Below are 20,517 nucleotides of genomic sequence, written 5' to 3' on the forward strand. Positions count from 1 at the left end.
TTTCAGTAACAACATTGAGAGGTAGGGCTGGGATAAATATACTAACAGAGATTTTGAAACTCAATCATACATATTTTTTACTATCAAAAAAAGGTTAAAATGTGTTGTTTTTAGCTAAATCAAACAAGAGCCTGCAGCTGAAAGCTGATTCTTCCCCTAACTGAAGTACTTACTGACTGATCCTCTCCTGTCATGCACTGTCCTGGAGTCAAAAACCAGCTGTGAACAACCAATCGCCAATGGCAATCCCATCCCTGAAGCGGGGCAACACGACTGACCCTTCCTCCACTAAAGTGAAGTGTTGAAAACTTCTAACTGAATCTTAAGATGTAGCACTAGACTTCCAGCGCTTGAGAATCCTCCTGCTAATGCAGGAGACACAGGTTCAATTCCTGGTCTGGGAGGATCCCAGGTGCGCAAGGACAACTAAGCCTGTGGGCCATAACTACTGAGCCTGCACTCTAGACCTTGTGCTCCAGAACGAGAGAAGCCACTGCAATGAGAAACCTGCACACTCCAACGAAGAGTAGCCCTCACTCGCTGCAACTAGAGAATGCCTGAGAGCAGCAATGAAGACCCAGAGCAGCCAAAAATGTTAAAAAAAAAAAAATGTATCTTCAATCTAATAGGTACCTGGAAAAGAAGAGGCAGCGAAGCTGGCCCTTAACCTTCAAGGTTCTGCTAACTCTCAGTTCTTAAAAGTCTCTCTGACAACGAAAAGAAAGTTTTATTTATGCTGGAGTTGAATTAATGACAGCACCTTCTTATGATCAGTCATTTGTTTCATCTCATTTTAAGAAAGTCTTCCCTCCCCCAAGGTCTTAAGATTTTTAGAAAATATTTTCTTTCAAAAGTTTTAAATTTTCCTTTTTACATTTGAGTTACTTATCCATTGGAACTCAGCTGCAGGCAGGGTGTGAGGTAGGGATCCTGCCCCCTTTTCTGCCCACTGGCTAAATGCTCTGCGTGCTTGACTGGGCAGCCCATCCTTCTCTTGTCAGATCTGGAAGGCTACCTCTTTCATGTACCACGACTCCATGTCCTTATGTATCCAGTATATGTTTTATATTCCATTCTTTTAGTCCATATGTCTATCTCTGTGATTAAAACTCTCTTTAAATAAGTCTCATCACACTTATCCCATTATTTGTCCTTATCAGGATAAATGTCTTATTTTTTCTGTCCTCTCAGTAAGTTCTTCAGTTGGTTGTGCCTATGGCTTAGTAATCTTTTTATTTCTTATAGCATCAAAAGCAGTATTTCTAGACTATAAGCTTATTTGCTAAATAAGAGATGAGGTCAGCAGCAATATCAATACTTAGCTATTGTTGTTCACTCATTCAGTCGTGTCTGACTCTGCGACCCCATGGACTACAGCATGCCAGGCCTCCCTGTCCTTCACCAGGTCCTGGAGTTTGTTCAAACTCATGTCCATTGAGTTGGTGATGCCATCCAACCATCTCATCCTCTGTCGTCCCCTTCTCCTCCTGCCCTCAATCTTTCCCAACATCAGGGTCTTTTCCAATGAGTTGGCTCTTCACATCAGATGGCCAAAGTATTGGAGCTTCAGCTTCAATATCAGTCCTTCCAATGAATATTCAGGACTGATTTCCTTTAGGATGGACTGGTTAAATCTCCTTGCTGTCCAAGGGACTCTCAAGAGTCTTCTCCAAGACCACAGTTCAAAAGCATCAATTCTTCGGCACTCAGCCTTCTTTATGGTCCAACTCTCACATTTGTACATGACCACTGGAAAAACCATAGCTTTGATTATACTGACCTTTGTCGGCAAAGTAATATCTCTGCTTTTTAATACGCTGTCTAGGTTTGTCATAGCTTTTCTATAGAGTTATAAATACCCACTTCTTGAAAATCATAAGCTCAACTGAACAAAACTTACATGTGAGTCAATTCTACTTTCTTATTTTTGGATTCTTGATACTCTGGCATCTGGGGCTTCCCTGGCCAGGAGGGGCTGCCACTTCCAGGGCTGACAATTCCTAGAGATGACAAACAACTCACCAGGGAGTATGTCATTCACCTGTAAACCTCACAATCCCAAACCAAGCATCCTGACCACCTTCCTCTGTCTAGCTCTCACCAACAAGGGGATGCCCCGGTACCCTCATCACTCCAGGGTCTGGCACCTGGCAGCCTGGGCCAGTGTCTGTGCTTCAGACTCGGCTGAAATGATCTGAACCAACTGACCCCCAGTCTGCTTAGTCCGCCCTGCCCTCCCTTCCCTGTGCAAATGGCGATAAAAGACGTTGCCCATGTTTTCCTCTCTTCCTACTTACCCACCAACCTAGGCGACCGACCCCCATGTGCCCTCCTATGGGGCATGCTGTGTCCATATTTCTTTTTTCAAAAATTTCTTATTTATTTTTGGCTGCGCTGGATCTTCATTGGGAACAATGAAAATTTTCTAGTTAAGCCACAGTGGGGGCTCCTCTCTAGTTGTGGTGCACAAGACTTCTCATCGCAGCGGCTTCTCACTGTTGCAGAGCACAGGCTCAGTAGTTGTGGCACACAGACTTAGTTGCCCTGCAACATGTGGGATCATCCCAGGTCAAGGATCGAACCTGTGTCCCCCGCATTGCAAGGCAGACTCTTAAACCCTGGACCACCAGGGAAGTCCCCGTGCCTATTTCTAAAATCTTCTTCCTCATGACAGTCACCTCCATGTCTCCATATCTTGCCATACAAATCCCAGACACGTTTTGAAGCAGTCCACTATAAATTTAACTGTCATTTCCAGAAAGCATGAAATGATTTAAATAAGAAAGCAAATACAAAACTAAACTGCTAGCTGGCCAATGATAAAGGAATTTAAGATTTTAGAGGCAGTTTATTATTCCAAGCATTTAATAACTGGTAGGATTATTCAGTGAGAAATGGAGATACATTCAAATTGTTGGATTGCTCGCTTTGCATGTCCTAGAGATCAGGGTAACATGAGTTTGCTTTGTTCATTTAACAAAGAAGTTTTTCTCCTAAGAACAGAAAGTTAAATTCAGAACGGTGATAATCCATAAACCTTATCATATTACAGTTTGTCCTTTTCACACATGACAAGATGAACTATTGAACTGAGTGTACTGATTCTCAATATTAGGATTTCAAAGAAGAGCTGAGTATCTGGAGGAGTTAATCACAGCAGAGAGAGCATCATATGAAATTACCTCACACAAGTGTATTAGACCGAGCGTACCAGGCACACTCTGAGATGGGATCAGAGCTAAGCCTTCCAGAAGGCAGACAAAAGAGGTAATCACCCAATTTTCTCTCTCTTCAATAAAAGTAATTAAAGCTGGTCCTTGTTTAGGCAAATTCAGCTTACTGAAAATGTACTAAAGTCTTCGGCAGTACCATGATGATGATTCCCCTTGGATAATCTGAATATTGGACCCAAAGAAACCACTGATTCCATAAGTGTATCGATAATTCTCAAATAGTTTGAATGGGGTTGGCAGTTGTAATTTGAACAGCAGCGTAGAAGAAAGGAGTGGGCCTAACTTTGCAAATGGAGTCAAAACATTCTGGAAGCCAGTTCCAATGCAGGGGCCTACTTTCCAGTGAGATGACATGATTTCTCTGGGTCTCAGCTTCTCCACCCCTCAAACAGAATTTGTATAACCTGACCTGCTTACCATAAAAATCAAAGAGGATGTCTGAAAGTTCTTTGTAAACTGTTAAAACCTTTGTAAATTTATGATATTATTATTCACAATTATTATATTTATTTTCTATATATAATGATTTTGTATTATATGTATTATAGAAATTATCATTATATATATTATAGAAATGATTTTCATCATTTCTATAATGAAAGAATCACAAATTTGAGAAGCACCAATTACTACCCAATAAGTTATAAAAGTAAGCACATTGGTTTTGCCAACTGTTTTCTCATTGACTTTACAAGGCTTCTTTCATGGGCAGAGGTGAACATTTAGACCAAAAATGTCCACTATCTGTTGAGAATGGCACATACAGCATTATAAGGCAATGCGTTGTTCACAGTTGTTACAGTTAACTGGTTTGTTTTTCCAGTCTTAATTAAGATAAACATTAAGTGCACATTAAGATCATTCTTCTTGGTCTTCTCTATCTCATAGATAAAAGATTTTTATCTAACACCATTTTTCTATGTAAATTTTATGAAGGTGTTATGCTACTTTATTAGAAATTTCCCCAAACACAGAGACTGGTTAAAATGTATACTGTAATTTATGAAAACCAATTTGCTTAGTTAAAAAAAAAAAAGGCTAAGTTAAAAGTTTAGCCTTTACTTCTAATTTTAAAATGATTTTTAGTGGTTTAATACCACTTTTTACTCAACACGCGCTTTGTGGTTCGTTGTTGCGGTTCTCATCAAGGATGTCTATGGACCTGGGAACGTGGTGGGCCAGGAGGGATGTGGCCGTGGTGGGCACCTCCCATGCTGAGCTCCTCAGAACACTGGCCTCTCCCAGCAATTTCTCACCAAAACCAAGCAAAACAAAAACCCAGCTTCTCTTGGTGCCCTCTGTGTGACAGGCCAGGGAACTGAACCTGAAGTGAAAGAGGCTCACTTTCCCAGGGTCACACGATATGCGTGTATGCGTGGGCGTGCATGCGTGTGTGCGTGCATATGAAGAGCTAAATCTGCTCTATGCGCTTGACGTAGAGGCTCACTCACTGATTCCTCCAACAACTCTATAACATGGACTATTAGTATCCCCACTTTACTGTAAAGAGAAACTGAAGGACAGAGAGCCCAAAGCCAGCTCTCTGTCAAAGCCACCTGGCTCAAAGCCACCCAGCAACTCCTTGGCAGAGCCTGGATGCCATCCCAGAAAGTTCGGCTCTATAACCTATTCATGAATCTTAGAACTACGAATACTCAAGGGAAAAATGTTGCAAAAAAAAAAAAAAAATACAGAATATGACGACATTTTTAAAAAGCTTAAAACCAAAATCAAATGATATGTTGTTTGAATAGACAGATACTGTGGTTAACACTTTATAAAGAAGTGGGAATGGTTATTAAAAACCCCAAGAAAACTTAAATAATTGCAAAAAATAAATTATTTAATTTAAAAAAAACCACTGTGGACAGGGTCACAGTATTCACATGAGATGACAAGAGAAGGAAAGGACTTGAGAAGGGGGCCCCCCTGTTGGGGGGTCTCACTGGTGGGGGAGCTATTCTACTTCTTACGCTCGGGGCAGGCTCACCGGTCCATAACATGTATCACAACTTATCTTGCATGCATCAAAGATTCCACACCAAAGTTAAAGAAAGCAGCAATAGGTAAGTATTCAAATTCTTTAACTTCTCTTGGATTTGTGGCACATGTAAGTTGGAGAAATCACTTTTCTCTGTTTTCAGAGTAAAGCAAATCTGGTCAGGAATGGCAAAGCATTGGCCTAAATATCAGCCACCTCCTCCCGTGTTGGACAGCGAGTGTGGGCACGATGGGCTTCCTCCCCGTTCTTCCACTGTTTCAGAACCCTCTGCACACAGGACACCGAGACTCCGCCGCTGATTATGACCAGTGTGGGTGGGGGGACTGGGGTGGGCACGCCCATGTGGGAGGGGGCAGCCCCCATCATCACTGTGCCAAAGGATGCCCTAGCGTCCTCACACCTGGGAAACCCTGTGAATGCCGCTGCCTCGTCTTAAGGATGCGCTTACCTGTTAGGTTTGAAGCATCCGTGGGCCGGAGCTGTAACCAGTGGCGGGCGTCAGCGTCGGTCACAGTATCTGCAGGCGGGCTCAGATCTGGGTCTTCCTCGCAGGTCTGCCAGTGGCTCAGGGACAGCTCTGCCTCAGTGCTGCAGCCCAGAGTGGGGTCACTGCTCACACTGTCACCTGGAATGACGGAAGACACAGCCCAAGATGGCCAAGGGCAGGGCACGAGCATGTCCATGGTCCCGGCACACAAGGACCTAAGCAGCTGCCCCTGGGGACAGGGGCCTGCGTGGGGCCCCTGGTCAACGACACACAGCTCCCATGTGTGGATGTGAGTTCTCTTTATGGGCTCCGACTCTTCACAGGTCTTAACTGAGTTCCCCTGGTACCCACAAGAGCACATCCTCACACCTTGTACCCTGACTTACTCAACTACAAAACAGAGGTGGCTGGAGGAGGTGGATGGGAATTGATCCCACTACAAAGGCAGGTTCATGCTTCCAGGCTGAAGAATCTATGTCTAGACATGAACCTAGGCGAGTCACCTAGGATCACTGGGGGATGAGGCATCCCACCAATAGAGAATCTCCTCCACTAAGCACTGAAATGCTCCGATGTCATGGTACCGTGATGCTGTCAAAGGCTATGAAGCCCCACCTGGCTATTCAGTCTGACACAGAACCGCTTCTATCGGCCTGCCCCTTAAGTCCCCTGTCTGGTGCACACAGACTCGGGGTGCCCACCCTCTCTGCCTGTAGCCCTCCTGGCTGCCCTTTGTGTCAGCCACTGACAGTCCCCCAGCCCTGCTGCTTGTAATCTACCATCAGGTATTCACATGCAGAGAACTGACAACTGCCCCAGTCACCTGCGAGGTCCCTCACTTCGCCTGTCCCAGGACTCCAGAAGGTGGAGCCTGAGAGTTCCTGCTCTGCCCTCCACCAGGAATGACCAAGAAGGAGGGGGCATGACAGAGGACCTCAGGGAAGCAGAGTATTAGGGCCGCATATTACAGTACCTAATGGTACATCTCAGCATCCCAGTCAAATTTTAAATACTTATACCACTGATGTTAAGGTACTGCAGAAGCTTTGTGTTCCGAACCTGGGGGAATGTCCAAAAGGAAGACCATTCTTCCTTCTGGGCCTGTCTCCTCACCAGCCATCAGCCTTCATTGTGCTTTTCACCTGGAGACCCAGGGCTGGAAAGATAATTCTCGAAGGTAACTGGGTAATGTTTAATGTTTGACTGGTACTAACCACCCATCTATCCTGGGATTCCAGGAATAAAAATGTCCCGTATCGCAACATCGTGTCTTCAGATGATATCATTTGAGTTAGAAGGTCAAAAGGAAGCAAAGTCTATCCATGTTGAAGCTGGAGGAACACAGACCACATCTCCTGGTACTTACTCTTCTGTCTCTCCCTACATTTTCCTTGCATCTGCTGTGAGTCATCTTTCAAATCCAGTTCAATGGGGCTGCTGCTTCTTCGAACTAAGATCTTCAGACAGAAAGAAAGATTGCGCTGGTTACAGAAAAGTTTTAATTTTTACAAGACTGTTAAGTTTCTAGTCCATATGTCTAAAGAAAAAGAAACAAACAAACAGTAAGAATAGTAACAAAAAACTGAATGACGTTCTTCACTGGAAGGATATGGGTTCACTAATTACTGTGACCAAGTTATAAATTACCCAAGATCTGAAATTTAAGGCTTCTGCTTTATCAGTTGGCATCCAATTAACATGGTCTATGGAGGAGGGATGCTAAGTTACATGGAAATCATTTATGTTGAGGTTCTATTTGTACCTCTGCTAGGGTACACATGCATAATGGATATCATCCTCCAGGAGGTATAAGTCACCAGCATGTTGGCAGGGAGGGCGTAAACCCCACCCAGACCCATTCAATGCCTCCCTTGTTACAGGTGCAGCAGGCTTCCCTGAGCACTGCTCAGCACTGGACCATGGGTTAAATATGGGACTAGAACACTGGGAGGCAATCTGCACCCTACATTTTACATAACCGGTGTGGGAAGACAAAACATACACAAATTACACAAAATGATCACAATGTACATTAGCAAAATATGCAAGTCAACTCTCTCTAAAAGGTATGCAGAAGAAAGTGTTACCTTGATCAGCTCACAGTGACAGGAGAGCTGCTCAACAAGGCTACAGACATGAGGTGGTAGAGAGTAGGCAGGAAGGGGCTCAGGGCAGGAAGCACTGAGAAATCAGCAAGTTCTACGTGCAGGAAAAGAAGCCGATTACAGCAGGCCATGCAGGGCAGTCAGGTGGAGAGGGAAACGCTAAGAAGGAAACATGACCACCTTCTACAAGCAGCACACCTGCCAGGGCGCCTCCAACATCAGGCTTAGGAATTTCAACCCAGTATTGACAAAATGAGCAACCATATGTTCCAGACAGTAGCTGATTGTGATTAAAAACATAATCAAAATGGTTAAGTTGACTTACTATCTGTGGAATAGAGTTAAGAAGAAAGTTGCTATGGAATTATGATGGTAATTCAGGAATGAGCAAATAAGGCTTTTGATGATAGAAAAGGAGAAGAAAAGACAAATTTTAAAAATGCTGCAGAATGACAGATAAGAGCTTATATAAGTGTTGTCCATGGGAATGGAACTTAAATTACATAAGGATATGAATCTAGGGGACCATGAGAAAGACGGTGACAAAAGAAGGAAGGGAGGTAGGGAGGAAAGGCAGATGGATGGACAATGGACGGAGGAATTTGAGAAAGTTTCTGATATTTTAATATCCATTTTTGGGCTGAATATCTAAAGAGAATGTACCATAAGTGTGCAACAAAAATCCATGACTGGCAAGATGGAGAATAGAGCCAGAAATGAAGATAGTATATTTAAGGCTCTCCAGCTTAGAGTGTACAAAAATCACAGGATTCAATAAGCCAACTAAAGGAATGAATACTAAATAAGCAAACACATGAAAAGGAGGGACTAAGATGTAAAATTAAAGGACAGAATAATCATTAAGCTAAAACACATAAGTAGGTCATGAATGAAATATTTAGAAGATTAACAGTATGTAAAAAAATGCTACTCAGCTTTAAAGAAGGATGATATGTACCTAATATTATTGTTGTTGTTTAGTTGCTCAGTTGTGTCTGACTCTTTTGTAACCCCATGGACTGTTGCCCACCAGGCTCCTCTATCCATAGGATTTCCCAGGCGAGAATACTGGAGAGGGTTGCCATACCCTTCTCCAGGGATCTTCCTGACCCAGGAACTGAATCTGTGTCTACTGCATTGTAGGCAGATTCTTTATCACTGAGCCACCTGGGAAGCATATATTTCTAATATGATAATGGAATATACACAGGCTATCTCCTTAATTGAAAAGCAGATTATAGGCTCTTCTGCTTCTGACTCTCTGGAAGATGAAATATCCTCCAACTATAGAACCTACATAAAAATCTGGGGCTCACAGGAAGTAAAACAAACCTTCAAAGGACCCAGCCCCTCTTCCCACTCCCACCCAAAGCACACGGAAATCAGGGCAGTGAAATGGGGCTACCTTGGGCATTAATCTAATATTACCACTGCCAGTGGCAAAAGGAACCAGAGTCCCAAATTAAAGTAGCACTCCCTGTTTTGTGAAACTTCATCACGTCAGAAATCCAGGTTTTCTGCAGATTCAGATTAGCCAGCTAGGAACTCACAATCAAAAGTTACCAAACACCAAAGGAAATTAAAAACCCACCAAACACAAATCTTAGAAACAACAAACATCAGATTTAGATTCCCCACCCACCCCTCAAGGATTTCAGATAATCAGATAAAGAATTCAGAACTGTAATCTGTGACTAGTTTAAAGGAATAAAAGGTGGGAATCACAAAAAAATGCACAAACTATAAGAGATCATGAGAGATTACAAGATATACTTGAAAAGTGTTAACCTGAACTTTCAGAAGCAAAACATAAAATTGTTGAACCAAAAAAACTCAATGGGACCATTAAACAGCAGACTATAAATGCATAAGAAGAGAATTATTGAACTGAATGAAAGATCTGATGAATCACCCAGAACGCACCCACATAGCCAAGGAGAATGGAAAATATGAAAGAGGGCTTAAGAGATACAGAACACAGAATAAGAAAGTCTAAATATATTTCTACCCAGAACTCCAGAAGGAAAGGGTGAGAGAACAAAGAACGGGCAATATTTGATGAACGGATTACCAAGAATTTTCCAGAAGCAATGGAAGAACAATTATTCACAGATGCCTGACACATATAGCATATCCAAAATAGGACAAATTGTACAGACCAAGAGAAAATGCGCCTAAATATTCTGTAGTGAAACTGGAGGACAAGGATTAAGAACAGTGAGGAACAACAAACAGGACGGACAGAAGACCTCTCAACAGCAACAACAAAAGACAGAAGATAGTAGGAAAAAAAGCTTCCATTAGATGGGGGTGAGGAGGAAGTAGTGGAACTACTGAATTAAGACAGACAAAGTAACCAATGACTTAAGAAGCACCAAAACAAAGCCTCAAACATCTGGGATGCAGTATCTATGAGTATGAGAGATAGGTAGCATTTTCAGATCAATAAAGGAAAATGAATTCAGTATAGGGGACCCAGGATAAGTGGCTATCCATGTAGGGAAAAAAATGAAATTGGATCCCTACTGCCATCCCATAAACATCAGCTCCAGGCAGATGAAAGAGTTAAATGTATAGAGCACAAAACTGAAACATTTATAAACATAAGGCAAATATTCTTATCCCTTTCAAGTTGATATTTTAAATTTTTCAGGGCTTCCCTGGTGGCTCAGTCATGAAGAATCTGCCTGCTAATGCAGAAGAAATGGGTTGGACCCCTGAACCAGGAAGATCCAACATGCTGCAGAGCAACTAAGCCCATGGACCATAATTACTAAGTCCATGTGCCCTAGAACCGGTCCTCTGGAATAAGAGGAGCCACCGCAGTGAGAAGCCTGTGCACTGCAAGTACAGAGTAGCCCCCACCCCCCACCATAACTAGATAAAAGCCTACACAACAACAAAGATCCAGCACAGCCAAAAGCAAACACAGAAATGAATTTTTTTTAATTTTCATAAAATTAATAACAAAAAACGATAATCAAGAATATCAAAATTAAGAGCTTCTATTCATCAAAAGACAACATAGAGAATGTGAAAATGTAAGACACACATTGGAAGAAATTCACCAGAAATGTAACCAATACAGGATCCGTATTCAGACTACATTAAGAATCGGTACAAATAACAAAGACACATCAACAGGAAAATGGAAAAGACATCAGTAGGCACTCCACAGATGAAACACATATGGCCAATCAACATAAGCAAAGACTTTATCGGCAACTTGAGAAATGCAAAACAAAATGAGATCCCATTTCACCCACTCGACTCCCAAGATTTTAAATCTGACAGCAGTAAGTGTTGGCAGGAATGTGGATGAACAGAAACTTTTTACACACTGCTGGCCAAAACAGAAGTGGTACAACCACTCTGGAGAAAGACACATTCTCTTGTAAAAAAGAGCGTCCTTTTTCCCTGGGACTCATCAGTTCCACTCTAAGACAACACCGTTGAGAAAATCTTATAGGTAGATCTTGAAACACATACAAGAATGTGCACAGCTTCATTTCTCATTAAAAAAAAAAGAGGGGGGGGGGACAAGCTAAACGTTAACAAGAGAGTGGAAAAGTGAACTGTGGTGTACTCACGGTGGAATATCAAACAGCAGAGAAAGCAATGAGCTAGGGCAGCGTGCCACCATGTAAATACAGGGTAATGAGTGAACAAAGTAATCATACCGCCTTTATAAAGCTTAAAAATGAGGGAAACTAAAGGATGCATTGTTTAGAGGGACATACATTTCAAGCAAAACTACAAAGGAAAGCAAAGACACAATCGACACAGAGCCAGCACAGAGCTGTTCTCTGAGGGACCAAGACGACGCCCACAAGGCACAGCAACAGCTATGAAGATGCTCTGGTTTCTGTGCCGGCGGTGAGTCTCCGGGTGTTTATCTGACTGTTGAAATACACACTCAGAATATACATACAAATGGAATGTACGTATAAAGCTGGTATATGCCCGTTAAAAAAGAACCGAGGAACACTCATATCTTCCAGGCAGGGAAGAGTAGGGAGTGACTTTCTGTGTGTATTTTGTACTTTTCTGGGATGTCTGAGTGTTCTATTCATAGATACTACGTTTTGTTTTTTTTTTTAAATGAATAAATAGGAATTATCTGCATGAATGAGTTAGGGCTACTTTTTAATTTTCTTCTTTAAACTTTTTATTTGTGTTTTAAGAAACCTATAAATGCCATTTTACGTTTTTTTAAAAAGAAAGAAACCATAACATCTCATTTATCTGTGAACTCGGGTCAGATGAAGGCTACAACCTACAGTGATACCAGGAATAGGGAGTCTGAGCATCTGCTTGACAGGCAAGGATGTCCTTAAAAAGAGAAAGTGCACATACAGACCAGGTGCGAAATTCTGTTTTCATGCTTACTGCGTTCTATTTTTGTAATGTGACTATAATTTTACATAGAAAGTGAGCAAATCTTTCAAACGTCTCAAGGTCACCTGGCCCTAAAACACATCTAAGTGGAAAAAAACTTTAAAAGATAGTGTCACGGCCACTAGTAAATGTGCGTATCGTGCCAGTGGTCGGTACGTTTATTTTTAATGACACACGTGTGTATTCTGAAAAGATCTTACTGTTATTCCTTCATGCTCTTTCTTCTCATGTCCTTTGCTCTCCTGAGCAAGTCTGGGCTCTGAAGAACTCACGCTCTGTGCATTTTCTAGCTTTTGGCCTAGAGAGTTGGGGGTGGGAAAGGGGGAAATCAACAAAAGAAATATTTCAGATGGTAAAACTGGGAAAAGATTTTTATACACAAGCAATGATTAAATTTAGATATTTTAAGACATGTAAAAACAAGAGTGCAGGGCCCAGCACGTGAGCAGCCTATGGATCACGACTGCCCCACAGACCTGGTCTCTGATGAACAGAGAACTTTACTGTCGAGTGTTAATGTTACACATGGTGAGGGGAGGGGGAGCAATAAGGCCTGTCTGGGGGCCTTGGAGAAGGGGTCTCAGCCAAGAGCTGCCTGAGTCAGCCAGGCTGGGGAAGGGAGGAAGGGAATGGGGAAGGGAGCATGAGGTGGCTCAGCATTGCTAGTGAAAGAAGTAACTGACAACCACTGTCTGTAACAGAGAATGGGATATCTCCACCGAGCCTGCCACCGTTAATTAAAAAGATCAGATTCTATGTGTAGTCTGGGGCCAATAAATCTTCTTTAAAAAATAAATGAACAAATTCCTAGGGAAAAAAAACCACAAAATTTATGCAAATTAAAACAAGAAAAGGAAAATATGAAGTCTTAGAATGATTTAAAAATCTGAATAGTACTTTAAAATCTTCCGACAAGAAAACTCGAGGCAACTGATGGATTCCACCAAATATTCAAGGGAAAAAGATCACAACAATCTTACACAAAGACTTGTGGAGAACAGAAAATCTTCCAGGTAACACATTTCTCAAGTTGTCTTTATTTTATATTTATTATTTTTCTTCCGAGAGAATTTCTAAGAGGGGCTATACCCTGCTCATTTGACGAGGATGGCATGACCCTGACACAGGCCTACAGGACGGCTTGGTTGATTACCTAACTCATGAAACTAAGTACGTATGCTCACTGTCACCAGACACACTTAAACATGCATTTTCACTGTAAAACACATTTGTCAAAGCTCACAGGTCTAACCACCTGCCTTGCCACCTTTCACCCTGGTTGCTGCTGAAAGCTGCTGGAGAAACTGTGTGGATTAATGCTAGTTGGTGTGCATGCCTGCTCAGTCGCTCAGTTGTGTCCGACTCTGCAACCCTATGGACTGTAGCCCGCAAGGCTCCTCTGTCCATGGGATTTCCCAGGCAAGAATACTGGAGTGGGTCACCATTTCCTCCTCCAAGGGATCTTCCCCACCCAGGGATTGAACCTGGGTCTCCTGCATTGCAGGCAGATTCTTTACCGCTTAGCCACCAGGGAAGCCCATAACGCTAATAATACAAGTTATCATTTTTCAACCTCGGCAGATCTACATGCTGCTAATAAGCTTCACAAGTCTGGTCAGCCATCCACCTCTCATCCCTCACCCCATGACCCCTCTCCTCCTGGCCTCTGCCCTAACCTGCTGCCGTTCCTCGCCTGGGGTGAACATCCTCTTCCTCCCACCTCCTCCAGCCACTCTGGATTTCTTTTTAGTCCTCAAACACGCTACACTTGAAAAAAGGACACACACACACACACACAATTCAGATAATTAGATAAAAATAAGTAGTGAAAATATTTCATGTGATTCAAGAAATCACATCCTTGCAATCAAACTCTAAAGTAAATTCCCTTGAAATAAACAGAACTAGGATTAAAGTAGAAAGCCCCACGACACGCAGCCTCTCCCCAGCCAGAAGCTAGGGTCTCGCGTGCGTAAAATGCTGATACCTGGGGGGGGCTCAGGACACAGCGGCTCGGTGACCTCAGGGCTGCTGCCGCTCCGAACCATCGGCTGCTGCCCCAGGGGCCCAGATTCGGTGGCAGGTGTGTTTTCTGGCTGCAGGTATTCTTCCACTTCTGTGGGCATTAACACAGAACACACAGGGATGGATTTCAAAACATTTTAAAATAATTCACTACTTCACTGACTCTACAAAATGTCGTTTTAGATACTTTTTCCCCACAAAAATTGTGCAGTAGGATTAGTGGCTTTCACAATAAAGTTTTCTATGCTTGTTAGAAGTTCTACTTCACTCCAAGGGTACATTTGCCTTCTAAGTTCTACAAAGTGTTTTAATTCAAAGTGAAGAAGTAAAAAAAAACAAAAAACAAAAAAACAGAAAGCGCAAGCAGAATGGTTGACAACTGTAAGTCATAGGAGCTTTAGGGACAGGCATGCCCAGGGGAGGGGGAGCCAGGAGATGCAGGGACAGGGCATTTCCACTTGAGAGAGCAGAATATCACATACACACACACACGCACGCACTCGCACACACACACCACACCCGGAAGGAAGATGAAAGAAAGCGGGAATTTTAACTTTATCATTTCTTTTAACAGATAACTGTACAACGGTCCAACGTAAAATACTGCAATTATTTAATGACATCACCAAATGCAAGCGTGAATTTATCACTCAGGTACAAAAACGATCCACTGGTATTTTTAGAGAATCGATAAAAGTACATCATAAAATAGAAAACCACAGCTGAGTACTGACCACTGGGTGATCCCAGCTAGGATCAAGATAAACCATGTTCCCCTAGAGAAGTCCCTCCTAGCTCATTTCTAAATGTCATGGTTCATTTTAATCTCCCAAGACAACACAAGGCGCTGGAAGGGTCACCCCACCTCCTGTCTGCAGCATGGAGGCTCCAAGGTGACATAATCCCTGACCTCCGGCTTTATCCTTATCAGCCTCCTCCCTGCCCTCCTCCCCATGGCCTCAGGAAGCCCCCCTACAACTGAGATCTAACAGTACCACCCCTGCTGTGGACATCCGAGGCCCCTATCACTGTCCACTCAAGCTCACGCTCCTCACCGTGAACAAGGGCCCCTTGATATCACCCCAGAGGCTTGACCCCCACTAGGAGTCCTTGTGCTCTTCAGTCTCGAGCAGGCCCAGCCCACCTGATCCTGCTGCTCCCCCCACCCCTGGGTTGACCTCCACCCCCCACCATGCTGCCCAGGCTCCCCTCCTGCAGGACTTGCCATGTGGTCCAGCCTGTGACCCCACCGCTGCTTCCCCTCCAGACTTCATCCTCCTTTGTGCAGCCTCAGAACTCTACATCCATAACCCTAGGATCATGTTTTCTCCAAATTTTCATTAGTCACAGTTTCAGTCCTTCTGACAAACTATGACGAACCCAGACAGCAAAGACATCACTTTGCCAACAAAATCTAACTAGTCAAATCTATGGTTTTCCAGTAGTCATGGACAGATGTGAGTTGGACCATAAAGAAGGCTGAGCGCCAAAGAATTGATGCTTTTAAACTGTGGTGTCAGAGAAGACTCTTGAGAGTCTCTTGGACAGCAAGGAGATCAAACCAGTATCCTAACGGAAATCAAGCCTGACTGTTCATTGGAAGCACTGATGCTGAAGCTGAAGCTCCAATACTTCCACCTGATGTGAAGAGAAGACTCATTGTTAAAGCCCCTGATGCTGGGAAAGATTGAGGGCAGGAGGAGAAGAGGGCAGCAGAGGATGAGATGGTGACTCAATGGACATGAGTCTGAGCAAACTTTGGGAGGCGGTGAAGGACAGGGAAGCCTGGTGTGCTGCAGTCCACGGGGTCACAGAGTTGGACATGACTGAGCGACTGAACAACAACAATCAGTCCTTCTAAGAAGGGAGTGATCAAAACTCAGCCTGTACTGTCCTCCCTGGACGTGTCACCTGATTCATCCCCTGAAATGCAGCCAAGGTGTCCTCTTCTGTGTAACCTTAAACCAGAGCCACAAGCCAAAGGATTGGTTCACCCCAACCAAGAGCTGTATGTAGGAAAATTCTAAATATAATAGAGGATTTCACTGAAGGGCTGTCGCTTTATTTTTACTATCCACACAAAAACTCTATTTTTAAGTACATGGATGCAAGTTACCAGACCTCAAAGCCAAAGTCCAGGTGTGAAAGTAAAAGTGTGAGTCGCTCACTTTTCGATCCCATGGTCTGTCAATGGAATTCTCCAGGCAAGAAAACTGGAGTGGGTTGCCATTCCCTTCTTCAGGGAATCTTTCCAACCCAGGGATTAAACCCGGGTCTCCTGCACTGCAGGCAGATTCTTTACTGTCTGAGCTACCAGGGAAGCAGGGCCATGGTCTAAATCCAGATACTGTCAAGAAGCTGGACTCAGGGAAACAAGCAAAGGAAGGCAGGGTAGAAAGAGCAGACAGATCCACCACAGCCTCGTCTTTCCACGTTGTCTCTGCCCTTCTCTGATCCTGAAGAGCCAAGAGCTGTTCACTTCCCTACAAGAAACATGAGACATCCATAAACACCATGCTCCATCCAGCATCCCAGAGACAGACCAGGCCCCCTACAGCTCTGCTCTCAGACTCCTCAGTATCAGGCAGAGGAAGCCAGATGACACCACCAGCTGTCCTTCCCACTGTTTTCTTTCCTTGTTCGTTCTAATTATGCAAGACACTGACACCTTCTGAGAAGGGCTTCTATTTGTTAATGAACCTACTTGTAAATCCAGTGTCAGCAGAGGGAGCCCAAGAGCTGCCTGCTTCTATCAGAAACAATTGGCACATGCCAGTCTTTATAGACAGTGGGAAGAGTGGGCTTTATTCCCTTGAACGTGATGCCAAGAGCTGGTAGATGTTGGTTTCTGGGCTCTGAGCAGAAACAAATAAGGACTGGGCCAACGCTGGCAGCATCTTTTTCAGGATACAGAATATCGCCATCTGGTGGGATGAAGCCCAGCCTTGACTACAGCTTCCAAACACGAGTGTCCCCACCGGTCCTCAGACAACAGACGGATAAAGAGCCTGCAGGGCCAGCTGTTCTGCCTTCCCAACAGGCTGGCCTGATGTGGCTTTAAGGCTCTGCTTTTGTAAAAGGCTGATCAAGCCTTCTTAGGTGAAGGACAGCCAAGCATACAGAAACCACAGGAACAGGTGGGATAGGAGACCTGTGAAGAGGGGGAGGGTGGAGAGCGAATCCCGGTCACAGGAACTGCCAGGCTGTGGGGTGGGTGCCCTGAGCGACTCCTGGACTCGGCTGTCACATGAAAGAGGGTGAAGGGGGAAAAAAAGCACGCAAATTCTCTTTATCTCGCAAGTTAAACCCAATTTCCCGATTTGGAATTGTACATTTTCGGGGCTTTTCTCATATTTTGTTCTATGCTATGCTAAGCTAAGCTAAGTCGCTTCAGTCGTGTCCGACTCTGTGGGACCCCATAGACGGCAGCCCACCAGGCTCCGCCATCTCTGGGATCCTCCAGGCAAGAACACTGGAGTGGGTTGCCATTTCCTTCTCCAATGCATGAAAGTGAACAGTGAAAGTGAAGTCGCTCAGTCGTGTCCTACTCCTAGCGACCCCATGGACTGTAGCCTACCAGGCTTCTCTGTCCATGGGATTTTCCAGGCAAGAGTGCTGGAGTGGGGTGCCATTGTCTATACTTAATATTTGTTCTGTACAGATGAACAAATGACTACCAGAAACATTTTCTTGGTACTTTTTTTCTTTCTTTTTAAAACAGTTCTTGAGCTCCCCCTGCTGGCTTTTTATTTCGGTTAAGGCTGTCGCTCTTCTCCAGGGTCAGATGTAGCAACTGCTCTTTTCTAACAAACTAAAACCATTTAACATTGATACCAAAAACTAAGATCATGGCATCTGGTCCCATCACTTCACAGCAAATAGATGGGGAAACAGTGGAAACAGTGTCAGACTTTATTTTTGGGGGCTCCAAAATCACTGCAGATGGTGATTGCAGCCATGAAATTAAAAGACGCTTACTCCTTGGAAGGAAAGTTATGACCAACCTAGACAGCATAATTAAAAAGCAGAGATATTACTTTGCCAACAAAGGTCCATCTAGTCAAGGCTATGGTTTTTCCAGTGGTCATGTTTGGATGTGAGAGTTGGACTATGAAGAAAGCTGAGCGCCAAAGAATTGATGCTTTTGAACTGTGGTGTTGGAGAAGACTCTTGAGAGTCCCTTGGACTGCAAGGAGGTCCAACCAGTCCATCCTAAAGGAGATCAGTCCTGGGTGTTCATTGGAAGGACTGATGCTGAAACTCCAATACTCTGGCCACCTCATGTGAAGAGTTGACTCATTGGAAAAGACCCTGACGCTGGGAGGGACTGGGGGCAGGAGGAGGAGGGGACAACAGAGGATGAGATGGCTGGATGGCATCACCAACTCGATGCACATGAGTTTGAGTGAACTCCAGGAGTTGGTGATGGACAAGGAGGCCTGGTGTGCTGCGATTCATGGGATCGCAAAGAGTCGGACACGACTGAGTGACTGAACTGAACTGAACATTGATACCATGGGGTCACAAAGTGTCAGACATGATTGAGTAACTAACACTACTACTACTGCTGAAACTCAACATTCATAAAACGAATATCATGGCATCGGATCCCATCACTTCATGGCAAGTAGAAGGAGAAAAAATGGAAACAGTGGCAGATTGTATTATCTTGGGCTTCAAAATCACTGTGGATGGTGACTGCAGCCATGAAAGTAAAAGATGCTTGCTCCTTAGAAGAAAAGCTATGACAAATCTAGACAGCATATTTAAAAGCAGAAACATCACTTTGCCAGCAAAGGTCCATATAGTCAAAGCTATGGTTTTCCCAGTAGTCATGTATGGATGTGAGAGGTGGACCATAAAGTATGCTGAGCACTGAGGAATTGATGCTTTTGAACTGTGGTGTTTGAGATGACTCGAGAGTCCCTTGGACTGCAAGGATATCAAACCAGTCCATCCTAAAGGAAATCAACCCTGAATACTCACTGGAAGGACTGATGCTGAAGCTGAAACTCCAATACTTTGGCCACCTGATGTGAAGAGCTGACTCACTAGAAAAACCCTGATGCTGGGAAAGATTGAGGACAGGAGGAGAAGGGGGCGGGAGAGGATAAGATGGTTAAACAGCATCACTGACTCAATGGATACAAAGTTTGAGCAAACTTTGAGAGATAGTGAAGGACAAGGAAGCCTGGTGAGCTGTAGTCCATGGGATTGCAAAGAGTTGGACATGACTTAGTCATTAAATAACAACACTGATAGGCAAATATCAAGGTAGAGGATTATCTGATGTGCAAAACAGAAATAGGACAGTCTAAGTTACATAAAAAGGACATTATAAATGCTGGGAGGTCTAATGCAGTCTCTGTTTTGAATATTACACCATTCAAATCACTTCAAAGCACTGAATCCTATCTCAGAATCACCAGATTACGCACATTCTCTCAAGCAGGGCTAACCTAGTAACCCAAACTCTAAAAGCACCAACTTTTTAGCTTCTTGAGAGGCTACATTACGCAACGCCCATTACTAAATCACTGCTTTCTAAAGCTCATTCAAAGCACTAAAAAATGATCAAATAAAGGCTGATTTCATTTTTCCCCACTGAAAGAAGAGTTAGTGTGATTAAATTAAGTGTGCAAACTCTTCAGAAACTTCAATTTATCCCAAACGTCTGACTACTTTTCAAAGACATTTCATTCACTCTCTAATTTGAGGCTTCCTTAATCCATCTTACTAAACAGACTGAGACTCATTCTTCAATTACCAAAATTTCGGGTTCTGTTTACTCCTCATACGAGGTTGCACAAGCAAAATTAATCATGTAGTTTCCTAACTTTTAAAACACTGGCCACAAACCAACTTGACCCTATAAAAAGCACAAGAGACATAAATCAATTCAACATCTTGACGTGTCCCACAAGGACGCTGGGGACCCTGTTCATAAGCACGTCCCGACAACCCCGTGCTACCTGGAAGCCATAAAGCCAGATGCAGGGGCAGCAAAGTGAGGCTTTCAATCAGGCCCCATTAAGCCTCCTTTGGAACAAAAGAAGATCATGACCCTCTAATTACAACCATTATAATATTCTCCAAAGAAACATAAAGCCTACCATCTGCATGGCCTGTGCTACAGATTGATAAATGTCTGAACATAAAAGCAGTTAAAAGTGCAAAACAGCTGGAAAGAACTGTTTCCATCGAAGAGAATAAAAAAAGGAAGTCACTGAAACTGCCAGTTTCACCCTCAACGTGTTCTTTTATGCA

The 20,517-nt window shown here is 43.5% G+C and overlaps 1 protein-coding gene across 5 annotated transcripts in view; it reads right to left on the bottom strand.

The window, feature by feature from the left end:
• Window positions 1-20,517, bottom strand: part of RALGAPA2 (Ral GTPase activating protein catalytic subunit alpha 2) — a 290,293-nt gene that overhangs the window by 157,480 nt on the left and 112,296 nt on the right. For all 5 annotated transcript variants that reach the window (XM_019973256.2, XM_070801052.1, XM_070801051.1 and 2 more), the window contains 4 exons: window positions 14,213-14,341; window positions 12,426-12,523; window positions 7,089-7,179; window positions 5,684-5,860 (listed from right to left, as the gene is read on the bottom strand). In XM_019973256.2, coding sequence (XP_019828815.2) covers window positions 5,684-5,860; window positions 7,089-7,179; window positions 12,426-12,523; window positions 14,213-14,341 — 495 coding nt within the window. The remainder of the gene's footprint in view (window positions 1-5,683; window positions 5,861-7,088; window positions 7,180-12,425; window positions 12,524-14,212; window positions 14,342-20,517) is intronic.

This window comes from Bos indicus, chromosome 13 (assembly GCF_029378745.1).
Source record: "Bos indicus isolate NIAB-ARS_2022 breed Sahiwal x Tharparkar chromosome 13, NIAB-ARS_B.indTharparkar_mat_pri_1.0, whole genome shotgun sequence".
Lineage (NCBI taxonomy): Eukaryota > Metazoa > Chordata > Mammalia > Artiodactyla > Bovidae > Bos > Bos indicus.